This window comes from Zosterops lateralis (assembly GCF_965231275.1).
Source record: "Zosterops lateralis genome assembly, chromosome: 6".
In the NCBI taxonomy this organism is placed as follows: Eukaryota; Metazoa; Chordata; class Aves; order Passeriformes; family Zosteropidae; genus Zosterops; species Zosterops lateralis.
In genome coordinates, this window is record NC_139761.1 from 3429479 (window position 1) to 3441870 (window position 12392).

The 12392-nt window shown below is 52.3% G+C and overlaps 1 protein-coding gene across 3 annotated transcripts in view; it reads left to right on the forward strand.

The window, feature by feature from the left end:
- SAMD4A (sterile alpha motif domain containing 4A) overlaps positions 1–5260 on the forward strand; it is a 94746-nt gene extending 89486 nt beyond the window's left edge. Inside the window, exons 12-13 of one of the 3 annotated variants that reach the window (XR_014590353.1) lie at positions 1282–2356; positions 3367–5260. Coding sequence is in view for 2 of the 3 variants with exons in the window: in XM_083863185.1 (XP_083719311.1) it covers positions 1282–1481 (200 nt within the window). In the remaining variant the exon portion in view is untranslated. Of the gene's footprint in view, positions 1–1281; positions 2490–3366 lie in introns of those variants that run through there. The other 2 variants (XM_083863186.1, XM_083863185.1) reach the window with 2 other exon arrangements.
- The last annotated feature ends 7132 nt before the right edge of the window (positions 5261–12392 follow it).

Genomic DNA, 12392 nt, shown 5'->3' on the forward strand with positions numbered 1-12392 from the left:
AGGAGGGAAGGTGGTAGCTCATCCATCACTTTTTCCTCATGGATGGACACGGAGCCCCGGTGCGGAAGGGCTGCCTTCATGCACCCAAGGGAAATTCTTTCCACAGTGCGTGTGAAGGGAAATGGTGCTGTGTCAGTGCTTCCTTCCCCAGCACTGCCAAAGTGCTCCTGTGTATAGGAGCATCCTCTGATTCAGGGAGGATCCCGCTGACCTTGGACCCTGGACCTGGAGCATCCTGGCCCTGAGGAAGCCTGTTTGTGTGTCCCTTCCTTAGCTTTTGAGCGTGCCTTTTCCTACCAATACACCATTTACACCTCGGGACAGAGAATCCATTCCCCAGTTAACTCACCCTCATCCCTACAACTGCTGCTGGTTTGGGCTGGCAGCTCCCTGGCCTCACACACCAGCAGTGTTAAACTGCAGCATTTGGGCAGCAAATGTTCCGTACAGCAGGAGCAGCAGCTGTTCCTGGGTATTGATTAAACACCGGGACAAGGGCACATTTCTCAGGCGTTGGAGGAGAATAAATGGATTTCTCTTTGCGCGTCAGCCTGCGGTGGATGAGGGCGTAGGAGGACTAGGGAGCCAAAGACGTGGATTAAGTCGCAAGGAAAATAAGCAATGATGTGATGCTGGGCTCACAAACCGCTGTTTGCCAGGCTGTGGGGAGGACCTCAACCCTCCTGGATCTCATCCCGTGTCTCTGTGAGCCAGTGGAAAGCGGGAGATGCCGTCCAGCACAGTAGCACAAGCCGTATTTGCAGGTTTTGCTGCAGGGTGGGGAAAGTTTGCTGCCGTTTAGATGAGGACAGGGGTGTTGGGACACTCCAGATTTCATGTGTGTGTCCCCTTTTGTGTGCTCACCCCCCCCAGGGATGTGGCAGCAATAATGTGGGCAACTGAGTGGGAGCCAGGCTGGTCCCAGAGAAGCCAGACAGTGGCTCTGCTGGTCTGTGCTGCTATCCCATGTCCAAGCACTAACCCTGCCTGCACAGACAGCATCCATCCCCAGGAGATGACCAGGGCTGCCCCCTCCCTGGGTAGGGTTCTGCTCTTGCTCCTGCTGCCCCTAACATCTCTTACCACCACCTGAACCCCCTCAGATTCATCCCTTATGGATAACAGACGGTGATGACTTGCTTTTGTGAGTGTCTCTTGCTGAAGATGATTTTACTGGGAGTCCGTCAGACCCTCCTGGGTCATTTTCCAGATGATTTCCTGCACAGAGCAGGCAGGCAGGATCCCCCTGACCAAGATCTCCTATTCCCTTTCTCCCTGCAGAGTTCCAGGTGCCGGTGACTGAACCTGACATCAACAACAGGCTGGAGTCCCTGTGCCTGAGCATGACGGAGCACGCACTCAGCGGTGAGCATTCCCTCCTCCTGGGGCTCTTCCAGCACGTCCACGCCGCCTCTGCTGAGCCCCCCAGCACCTGCCCCTGCCCCGTGCCCCCCAAAAGCTGGGACAGGCTGTGGCTGTGAGAGCGGGGCCGGATGCAGGGATGCTCCCGGGGATGCTCGCAGGGGCGTTCACGTGGGAATCTTGGCTTCTCTCAGCGTGGAGGTGGCCGGGGCAGGGGGTAAAGCCGAACGCAGGGATCGCACCACCACTAGTGGAGTCTGTGCTAATTTAGCCACTCGTCAGCTTGCTAATGATAATTAGTGTTAGCTCGCTACTCTCGTTAGCTCTCGATAAAGCCCCTGCTGCCGCCGGCGGCGCGCTCGGATGGGTCACAGGCTTTGGAGTGTTGTGCCCTTCCCGCCACTGGATCCCTCGTTTGGTTGGGGGTGCCCCACAGCTGGGGGGGCTAAACCCCTGCCAGGGGCTGTGCCACACACAGCTGGGGGTGCCAGCAGATAATGGGCACGGGGAGGGAGGAGGACCGGGGCAAAACCAAGCAGGGAAGATGGAAAAGGCAGCAGCAGCAGAGCGATGGAGAGCCTGGTGCAGCACAAAGCACTGGCACCAGAAGCTCCCGGTGTCCCCTGGCGATGCTCTGGACCCCCCAAGCACAAGGGATGACCCCCAGCGATGGGATGAGCACGGCACCGCCCGGATTCCTGAATGACCAGCTCAGGTCTCACTGGAATTCCTGGACTGTGACGGATGGTTGAGGACAGGAGCCCTAGGAGAGGACAAGTGCCACCAGGAGCCCTCGGGGAGGACAAGTGCCACCGCCAGGCTCCCTGCGGATGCGACAGCCCTTCCCGGGGAGAGGAACAGGAGAACAAGGACTGTGGGAAGCAGCAGGGCCCTGGCAGCATCTCTGGCTGGGAAAACAAGGACACTTCTGTCACCCGAAGCGTTTCTCCGGCGTGTGCCCAGCCGAGGCTTAGCTGTCTTGTTCCTCTGCAGGGTACTGTTCCTCCGAGTTATTTTTTCCAGGTCGCATTCCCTGAGCCTCTCCAAACCGGTCGTGCTATAAATAGCTCTTAAAAAAATAAACCTTTCGGGGTAGAAAAAAAAAAAAAGGCGTAACAAACCTGTTTGTTTTCAGTGTCGAGAAGGGAGGTGGCTGTGGTGCCCCAAGTGGTAACAGGGAATTCTCTGTTCTGCAGCCACTCTGGGAGCTGCCTCCCGCCACTCTCCATCCAGGGGATGGGGTTTGGGATGGGGGACGAGGGGTGGGATCAGGGCTGGAGGGTTGGAAGTGCTGTTGGGTGCTGATTTCTGCCCCAGGGGGGTGGGGACAAGGGCTGCTGATACCAGGGTCAGTTGTGAGGCTTTGGGGTGGGTCATGGACTCCTCACTCCTGGGGCTGGGCTGTGGCTGGATGCATCCCTGCTGTCACAGGGTGCTGGGAACAGGGGCTCTGGGGAGACTGAAAGGACTCCTGGGGGCTTTTTGTCCTGCCATGATCCTCAGATGGAGGAAAATTTTGCGTCCTCTGTGATGCAGGTGTTGCAGGGCTGGGTGAACTGTGGGCAAGGCAGCCCCTGGGACCAGCTCTGTCCCTGTCCCCTGGCTCCTGGTCAGGGACACGTGAACTTGTCCCACTATAGGAGAGTCTCAGACTGTCACCTGCCCTGTGATGAGTCCAGGCTGCCCAGAGACCCCCTCTGCTCCTGGGAAAGAGTTGTGGGGTTGTGGCAGAAGGCCTGGATGGTGTTGGGACAGCAACTTGGGGACAGCTGCTGTGGGATGGGGACAGCTGGTGGCACAGAGGGACCAGCAGAGCACTGACACCCTAAAACCCTTCTACACCTCTGGGGGAGATGGGAGGTGGTGGGGGTGGCCCCGACACCACCTCGCTGTAGGGGCTGTGGGTTGGTGGGGGTGCTTTGGGGGTCCATCCCCCAAATCCCCAGCTTGGGGGGTACCAGTGCTCACGGGGGCTGCTCCTAATTCTCCTTTTCCCACTTGCAGATGGTGTCGACAGAACCTCCACGATCTAGAAGGCGTCGCCAGGGGGACGCTGGCCGGGACAACAACAACTGCTGCGGGTCCAGCGGCGAGGTCGGGGGCTTTGAGGGAGCCTCAGCGATAGCTTGCATCCTTTCTCCTCTCTCCTCTCCTCTCTCTTTCTCCTCTCTCTCTCTCTCTCTCTCTCTCCTGTTTTAATTTTGTGAATGTGTAGATTGTCCTTGTGAACATATCATTAGACTTGGAATTTGTGTTGTCATTTATTACATCCATGCTAAAGGGTGGGGGGGGAAGAAGAAGATGGCAAAAAGAAAAATAATAATAATAATCTCAGCGACGATGATGAAGCAGCATGGGGAGGTTGGGGGGGACACGGAGGAGGAGGAGGAGAGTGCTGACAACGGAGGGTTCACCGGAGCACCTGTTCCTGGAGGAGGAAACCAAGGAGCCCGGAGTCATGACCAAAATCCCTTCGGGGAGGATTTGCCAGCCCTGCCAGGGGCTTCGGGGTCCCACCTCTTGAATTTCGCCGCGTTCAGGCACGGACTGACCCGGCGAGCCCAGATTGAGACAGAAATAATAAAATAACCCCAAAATTTCCTTTCAGTTTAGCCAGGAGCCCCGCGGTGTGGAGGCAGCACTGTGCTCAGGGCAGTGAAGGGGTGGCAGGTGCCCATCCCTGCGCCCCGCTTGGATCAGGATGCGGGATCGGGATCAGGATGGAGCGGGGGCATCTCGCCCAGAGAAGGGTCCCGGGGGGAGTCTGCAAATTGGGGGACACTGGGAGAGTTTCCATGTCTCTTGCCTTGCCTGCTCAGGTACCGGGAAGCTGCTGCATCCTGGCTCCACACATCTGGTCCAGCCTGCCCAAATCCGGCTCTTCTTGGGGCTTTTCCAGCGTGGCCAAGGAGGGATGAAGGAGCCCCCCAAATAAAGCCACAAAGGGCACCAAAATGCAGCTTTGCAACCCCGTTTTCCTGGCATTAACCATGTGTCAGGCAGGAAATGGGGATGGCTGTGGTTGGGCTGCCCCTCGCTCGCTGCTGCTTTTTGTAACGGGAGCCAAATTTGGTGTTAAATCGGTAAATCCGACCCAACGCTGCTCAGACCTGCAGTGATGCTCCCACTGGTCCTGATGCTGCTCTGAGTCTTCCAAGAATAATTACAAACGTAAAATCAATTGAGTTGATGGGTTGCAGCAGCATTTCCAAAGTGGGCTGTGAGGACGTGGGCACCGTTGTGTGCAGGGATCAGAGGGAGCAGGGCTGGGGGCTGAGGGGGAGCCCCAGCATGGGCAGGGCTGGGAGATGTGTGAATCCTTTTGTCATGCAGCGTTTTTAAGTTGTTTTTTCTAAAAAAAAAAAAAAAAAAAAAAGAGAATATATACATATATATATATATACACACATATATATACAAAAAACCCAAGTGCCAAATGCAATGTTTTATGTTTTGCTGTTCTTGGTGTCCTGCTTCCCGGCAGACAGGAGGTTGAGGGGGGTGATGGGGAGGGTGGAGGAGGGAGAACCTGAAGGCCAGGGAGGTTGGGAGGAGGTGTGAGGAGGTGAAGGTGAAGCGGGGTTGGCGCTGGGGACCTGGGTCACCCCCAAGCACCCCCAGCTTGTGAGGTGTGAGTGGAACCACCATAGCAGGAGCCTCCCTCGGGGAGACTCCAGTGTATTTACAGAGCTGAAATTCTATTTATTCCTTCGCTGACTGTGGACACGGAGGTTTTCTGATTGTTCAGAGAGATTATTTTGGATATTTTACCTATTAACTTGCTATGGCTGGGAACCATGATAATGTCTGTTATTAACAACCACCAAATAATTCAATTGTTTTATCCTTTCGATGTTAAAGAAAAAAAAAAAAAAAAGCTTATTTTCCATTGACAGTGTAGAGGTTATTAACGACTTAGTTGTGTTTGCTGTTTCTTGTTTTTTTGTGAGTAAAAAACAACAAAAAAGTGGCTTCAGTTGCGTTCGGGAAGTGCTGCCTGGCTCTGGCTGCCGGTGCAAAGTGCAGGTGGCAGAGCTCCAGGGAAAGAAGCTTAAAAGGGAAAAAAAAAAAAATAGCTTGAATCCTAAAAGAAATAAAAAGTTATTTATAGAAAGAAAAGAAAAAATAAGAAAACAAAAAAACCCCCCTCCTAACAGTTGCATGAGTGAGGCTGTGAAGTCAAAATATTCAATAATAAAGCGGCAGTGCCTTTCTTTTTTGTACCCCCCGCTCGCCCCACTGCAACTGTCCCCTCCCTGTCCTGTCGGAGATGTCGCCACCGTGGGGTCCTGGGGGTCGGGTGGGCAAATCCCCCCCTCCCTGTGCTGGCCCAGCTCCAGCCCTGGTCCCCCCAGCGCCGCCGGGGACTTTTTCCTGGTGCTGTTCCCCTGAGCCGTCCCCGGCACACAAAGTGACCTTGGGATGCGACACAACCCTGTCCCTTCAGTGTCATCCCCATCCCCAGGGACACCTGGGCTGGGCTGGAGTTGAGCTCTGCCTCTCATGAAGGGGTTCAAAGTAGGCAGGAAAAAAAAAAATCCCAAACTGTGATTTAAAGCCGCGAGTTGGGTCAGCACTTAGGGAAAATTATTTTTGTTGTTGTTGTTGTCACCTTTCTCCATTGTCGGGTTTGGCTTTCGGAATGTGCCTGGTGGAAAGTGGGTCCCGCAGACGTCTATAATTTGCACACAGCGACGATAAACACTAAAGTTGATTTTATACGAGTCATCAGAGTTTGCAAAAGTGAGTTTTATTTTTTGTATTCCTTTATCTTTACTTAAAGGTGAATGTTGTATTCCTCTGGGAGGAATAGGAAGAAAAAAAAAAGAAAAATACATTAAAAAAAAAAGGAATGTTAATAATGTTAAACAGAATACTTCCTCCCTTATTAATATATATAACCCTGATGTATTTATGCCTATTGTAAGCTGACTTTAAAGAGCTTTGACCTCTCTTCTGTTGCATGCCGTTCCCGGGCAGCCTCTCCTTGTCCATGCATGCCTTTTGTCCTGGTTTTTCTGTACAAAGTTAGTGCACAAAAAAACTATTTTTGCCTAGTTAATGTTGCCGAGCAATGCCTATTTTTTAAATTTTAATTTCTTATTTTGTTGGGGGTTTTTTTTGGTCATATATGGCAATAGCATGTTTGTTACATGTAAAAGCTTCCCGAATATAAAGAAATACTAATGTTTGGAGATTGCCAAGTCTTTGCAAGTGTACAGTTTTCCAATGTTGTTCCCAGTGAAACACCCTCGTGATTTCCACTTGCTCCGATGTATTTATTACTCATTTCCTCCCGTGTAACTAGGAACCATGGCTCTATTTCATATCTGCGCTATATTGAAAGTGAAGGGAGATGATTAATACAAGGTTTTGTAACACCGGGGTGTGGCGCCTCCTTATTTATCCCCTTTTTGGCAGGGCGGCTTCGGACTCCTGAACGCCAACAAAAAAAAAAAAAATTGGAATTCAATAGATGCTCGTCCCGTGGGTGAGAGGGGAGGAGCCCTCCACAGTTCCACAGGGGGTTGGGGATCTTTATTTAAAGCCTGTGGCAGAGCTTTCCACATCCCTGGCATTCCCCACGCAGCTGCTTCACTGTCCCTTTGGGATGTCCATGCCCCAGGAGCTGTTCAGATATGGGATTTTCCTTTGAAATCGGCAGGAATTGGGGCTGGAGCAGCTCAGAGGCTGTGGAGGCACATGGAGGCTTGGCCCAAAGCCTCAGAGTGTGTGTGGAGACTTTTGGGGTGGGATTTCAAGGTTGGATTCTTGCTGGGATTAAAACCTGCACATTTCAGACCCTCCTGGGGCTGGATCAAGCAGGGAAAGATGCTCAGAGCTGGTGCTGCCACTTCCTGTGGATACTCTGCTGCTGGAAGGGCAGGACCTTCTGCCCCTGGTTTTTCCATGTTTTCTCAAACTGAGCCTCCAGATCTCCAGGCTGATCAAGTCCAGCTTTGCAGGCTCTTCTCTGCCTCATCAGCCTGGCCATTCCTGCATTCAGGCCCAGGGATGCCCTCCAGAGACCTCCTGAGTGCCCAGGACCCTGATCAGTGTCCCTTCACAGGCACCAGTGTGGCTCAAATGCCCCATGAGGAGCAGAACTTGCAAACGCAAGGTTTATTTTATATTTGAATGCTTCATCTGCTGCTTCTCCTGGGACGAGGATGCTCCCAAGCATCTTGGGCCAGGCCACCCCAGAAGGGAAATACTTGCCATGGTGTTCAGTCCCATCTGAATTTCCCTGTCCATGAGAGCATCCACAGCCCTGCACTGCTCCCTGCACTCATTGGGAATTGGCCTCCCAACACAGCTCAGACAAACTTAAATCCTCCCAAAAAAGCCATTTCCTTCCATAAACAATTTGCCTTTCCAGGTCCCTGTGCTGCTGTCTGGGTCTCACAGTGCAGGGTTGTTGCACTAACAGAGAATGGAAAGAAAAAGGCAGAAAAACCTGGGTTGGAAAAGCTGAAAAGGCTCCAAGGAAAAGTCCATGGCAGCATTAGGGAGAGTCTGTGGGTATTACTGCCTGGCAAAAGGAAACAGGCTTAAAAAAGGAAAAGCAGGAGGAAAAAAAATAATTTCCATGCTGTCAGAAGCTGTTGGATGAATCCATTCTGAACGCTAAAGGCTCTTACCTGCTGGTGCACCTGGATTCCACCACACCTGAGCCCCATCCAGCCCAGGGAAATTCAGTCCCCTTGTCCTGAGGGGGGCAGAGGCTGCAGCCCATGTCCAGCTGGGAGCAAAGCCAGCAGCTGGTGGTCACTGTTTCAGCAGCTGCTGGGCTGTCATAATCCCAGCAGGAGCTGGATCACCCCACATTTGTTAACGTGATCTTTTATTCCATGTCTACCTATCCTAAAAGGTGATGGAGGAGCAGCCCCAGCCCTGGAGCCAGGCAAGTGCCCCTTCCAAGGGGATGCTCCTGTCCTACCCGAGCCCTGGTTCCCGGTGTGGGCACAAATTACTCATATCCAACATGGGAATGTCTCAGGGAACAACCTACCAGCAGCAGCAGCAGGCAGGGATTTCCCACTCCAGGGAAGTTTTTATGCAAGATGGGGAGGGCTTTTCCAGCAGAGCTCCTCGGGATCAAGCAATAATTAATTCCCCACGTCCTCTGGCTGCGGCTGCGCAGGAGAGGCCGGGCGATGCTGCTGGCCTGGCTGCCAGCCAGGAATGCTCCCAGGACACACAAATAACCAGCTGCTCCTGGCAGCCCAGGCCAGCAGCGTGGCCACTTCACCCAGCGTGGCCTCTGCCACCCATCAGGGATGAGCAAAGGGCTTGGGAATGCACACCTGGAATGGGTGGGGCGCTGGAAGTGGCAGAGCTGGGGGTTCCCTGAGGACAAAGAATTGGGTACCTGATACCCACAGAGCTCCCCATGGATTCTCCCAAACCCAGCACAGGCAGACCTGGTGTCTGCAGGAGCAGAACAGCAGGGGAACCGTTTTTAGAGAAAAGAGAGATTGAAATGTTGGGAAGAAATTGTTTACTCAGAAGGTGGTGGGGCCATGGCACAGGTTGCCCAGAGAATCTGAGGCTGCCCCATCCCTGGAAATGTTCAAAGCCAGGTTAAACAGGGCTTGGAACAACCTGGGATAGTGGATGGATTCCCTGCACACAGCAGAGGACTTTTTTTTTTTTTTTTTTTTTTTTTTTTTTTTTGCAACCAAAACCATTCTGTGTTTCTGTGATTCTTCCCTCTTTTCTCTATGAAAACACCCCACTGACAGAGCCTGGTCAGAGGAGATGTGGTCCAGCTCAGCCAAAATCCCCACTTTTTTAAAGAAAATAGGTTTTTGGGGTAATTTTAAATAATAATAAATTTTTTAATACCTCATCCTGGCAAGTAGCCTCTGCTTTTGGACAAACCAGCTCCATCCCCACCTCTGTCAAGGGGCAGCACAGGTGGGTGTTTGCAGCATCACTGTGGGATGCAGTGGATCTCCCACCTCCACGCCCTCCGTCTGGCATCGGGATGATCTCCGAGCCTCCCGAGAAAGCATTTCCAGCCCCTGCAGAGCTCGGAGCCGGGCTCGGCAGAGGGAGCCACAGACTGTGCGAGCCGGGGCAGCGCTGGGAGCTGCTCCTCTGAGCATCCCCGACCTGGGGCATCACCCGGCTGGAGCAGAGCCTTTGCAAACCCCTTGTCAGCTCTTACTCCCTCTCTCCTCCCACTGCTGCTTCCCTACAAAACCTTTCCCGTCCTTCTCTGCCTCCCCCAAGCAACAAGACCCATTTCCCTCCCAGCTGATGTCCAGGGGTGAAGAGCAATGGAAAGGAGGCTGGAGAAGGTGAGCACAGACCTGGGGTGTGTCAGTTCGGGTCCCCAGAGCCAAGGGCTGGGACCCTGCACAGAGTCCAAAACCAGCAGAGAACAGAATGTCCTGAATGAGAAGGGACCCACAAAGGTGATCCAGTCCAACCCCTGTCCCTGCACAGACACCCCAACAATCCCACCCTGTGCCTGAGAGAGTTGTCCAAATGCTTTTTCAGCTCTGGCAGGGCTGGTGCAGTGACCACTCCCTTGGGGAGCCTGTTCCAGTGGCTGTATCCTGAAATTTTGCCTTTTCCCCACACGTTGATGCACCTCCAGCGTGTCCTGGCTGGAGCAGTGACTGTCACCTCCTCCAGGCGTTCCTGCAGCCCTCTGGCAGCTCCATGCCTTGTTCCAGGACAAGGGAGTTGAAGAAATGGCAGCTGTAGGATGAGCTGTGCCTTCCCTGGTGGAGCCAGGGGGTGCTGAGAGGGTGCACAGGCACCCACAGCCAGGGCAGGAGGGAGCTGAAGCACAGACACCCACCCACAGCAGCACCACTGTGTCCTGCCTCGGCACTTTAAAAATCATTTTCAGGCCTTTGGCAGTGGAGCTGACCCCTCTTACAGTGGGTTTTTCACCTCTGCTCCACTGTTGCAATCCTGGTGTGGAGAAGAAGAGCAAACAGAGGGAACGTGGTGCAGTTCACCTGCCAAAACCACCCCTGCAACACCCCAACAGCAAAAACACAACATAAAGTTGTTAAAAACCACAAATAAATTCCTTGTGATGATATTCTTTGTGTATTTTAACAATATTTCTATGAATACTGTGATTTATTTTCTGTCCCTCCCAGTCCAAGACTTATTAACAACAGCATTAATGTTTTATGCCCCCTCAATTCCTAAATCATGAGTGTAACTTTAAAAACAATTGGAAGGCAAAGCTTTTCCTAGAAGTTATTTCCAGGAGCTGGACAGAAGGGCTCAGCCAAGGCTCAAAGGGCACAGCTGATTACAGGTTCTTTCCCAACCCCAACAGTGCCCTGGAGAACAGGGGCAGGAACCAGGGGCAGGTAAGGAGCTGTTGGAGCTCATTAAGCAACTCTCCAAGGTGAGGAAGGTTGTGAAGCCTCTGGGATGATCCCAGCTCCTGCCTGCAGCCACTCAGACAATGGAAGGCAGATTTTTTTTTTGTCTAAAAAGAGCCTAATTTGGAGCCCAGAGCTGGAGGAAGTTGCCTGAACTGAAGCATCTTTGGCTTGGCAGTGCTGGGGTAACTGTTGGGCTCAGTGGCCAGGGAGGGCTTTCCCAAATTTAATGATTCCATGATAAAAACCTGCACCCAGAGGTGGAACAAAGGTGGTGAGGACCAAAAAGCCCAGGACCTGGCTGGGTATGGCACAGGGATTTATGGACTGGTCACTCCACAGCACAGGGGCAGGAGGTGATGGGAGACATCCAAAACAACCACAGTGATAGAAAAAAAAAAAACCTCAAAGAGGCTGCTCAGATTGGGGACCCTTGAGAAAATAAAATTGATAAGCAACACATAGCACTGGAGAGCATCAGGAAAGGAATGGAGCACATGGTAAATCAGGTGTAAACCTGGGAAATGGGGCAGTTCAGGGCTGGGAGGATGTCCCCTCATTTAACAGGTTTTAGTCCTTCTGTTTTAGCTTTTTGTTTCAGGTTTTTGGGGATTTTTTAAATTTTTTTTTAGCTATAAACACTTTGAAGCCAAATCTTTTTTCTTTTTTCACCCCAGTGAAAACAGATTTTCCCATTATTGCAAAACAAGTGAGGCTGCTTCCCAATCCCACCAAAAAAAAAAAAAAAAAAAAAAAAGGCAGGGAATAGATAATTTCTTGCAGAAGTGCCTGTTTTCCCAAACAAACCATTTCCACCACAAGCACCAGCTTTAAGGCACAGCTGTGACAAAGACAGAACTCAGCCTCACCACAAGGACGGCTCTTGCCAAAGCTCCTGGGGCTTCCCAGGAGAATTATTTCCAAACAGTTCAGACCATCTGGATTAAAAAAGACACCAAGGGCTGGAGGAGGCTTCAGCCATCATCCCTTCTCCCTCCATGACCACCACAGTGGACACAGACCCTGCAGTCCCCCTTCCCTCTGCACTTGGGCTGCCCTGCTCCTCAGGAGTCTGGGATCCATGCATTTTATTTTATTTTTCCCTGAATCCCAGCAATATCTGCTTCCTGGGAGGCTGGAGGACAGTAGGAATGTCTTTAAGCCAGCCCATCCACCCTGCACCCAGCAGGGCAACCCAACCCAACCCAAGCCTGGCTTCACCTTCGAGGTCTTTTGTTGCAGCTGCTGATGGGATTTATTTGTTCAGGTAACTTGAGCATCTGGCCAGGAACCAGGTATTTCTTCAGGCCAATGTGAGGCCTCCAGGACAGCTCAAGAAAGGTACAAGAAGACTGTGAAACTCCCCAAACTCAATGCCAGGAGCAGCCACTGCCACCCACCACCCCACTCCAGTGTATTTGCTCTTTGATTCCTCTGGCTCCGAGGAGCAGAAAGAGGAAGGTGACAACAAATCCTGGAGGGGTTTTTTTGCCTTTTTTTTGCTGGGGACTCAGTTGTGGAAAACAGCAACACCCATCCCAGAGGAGCAACACAACATAAGGGAAGAAACCATCTCCACCTGAAGGGAGGGAATTCCTGCCCTTTTCCCTGTGCAGAGCCATCACCTCCAGGCCCCCCAAGGATGCTCCCACTCCAAAGGGTGACACTGTG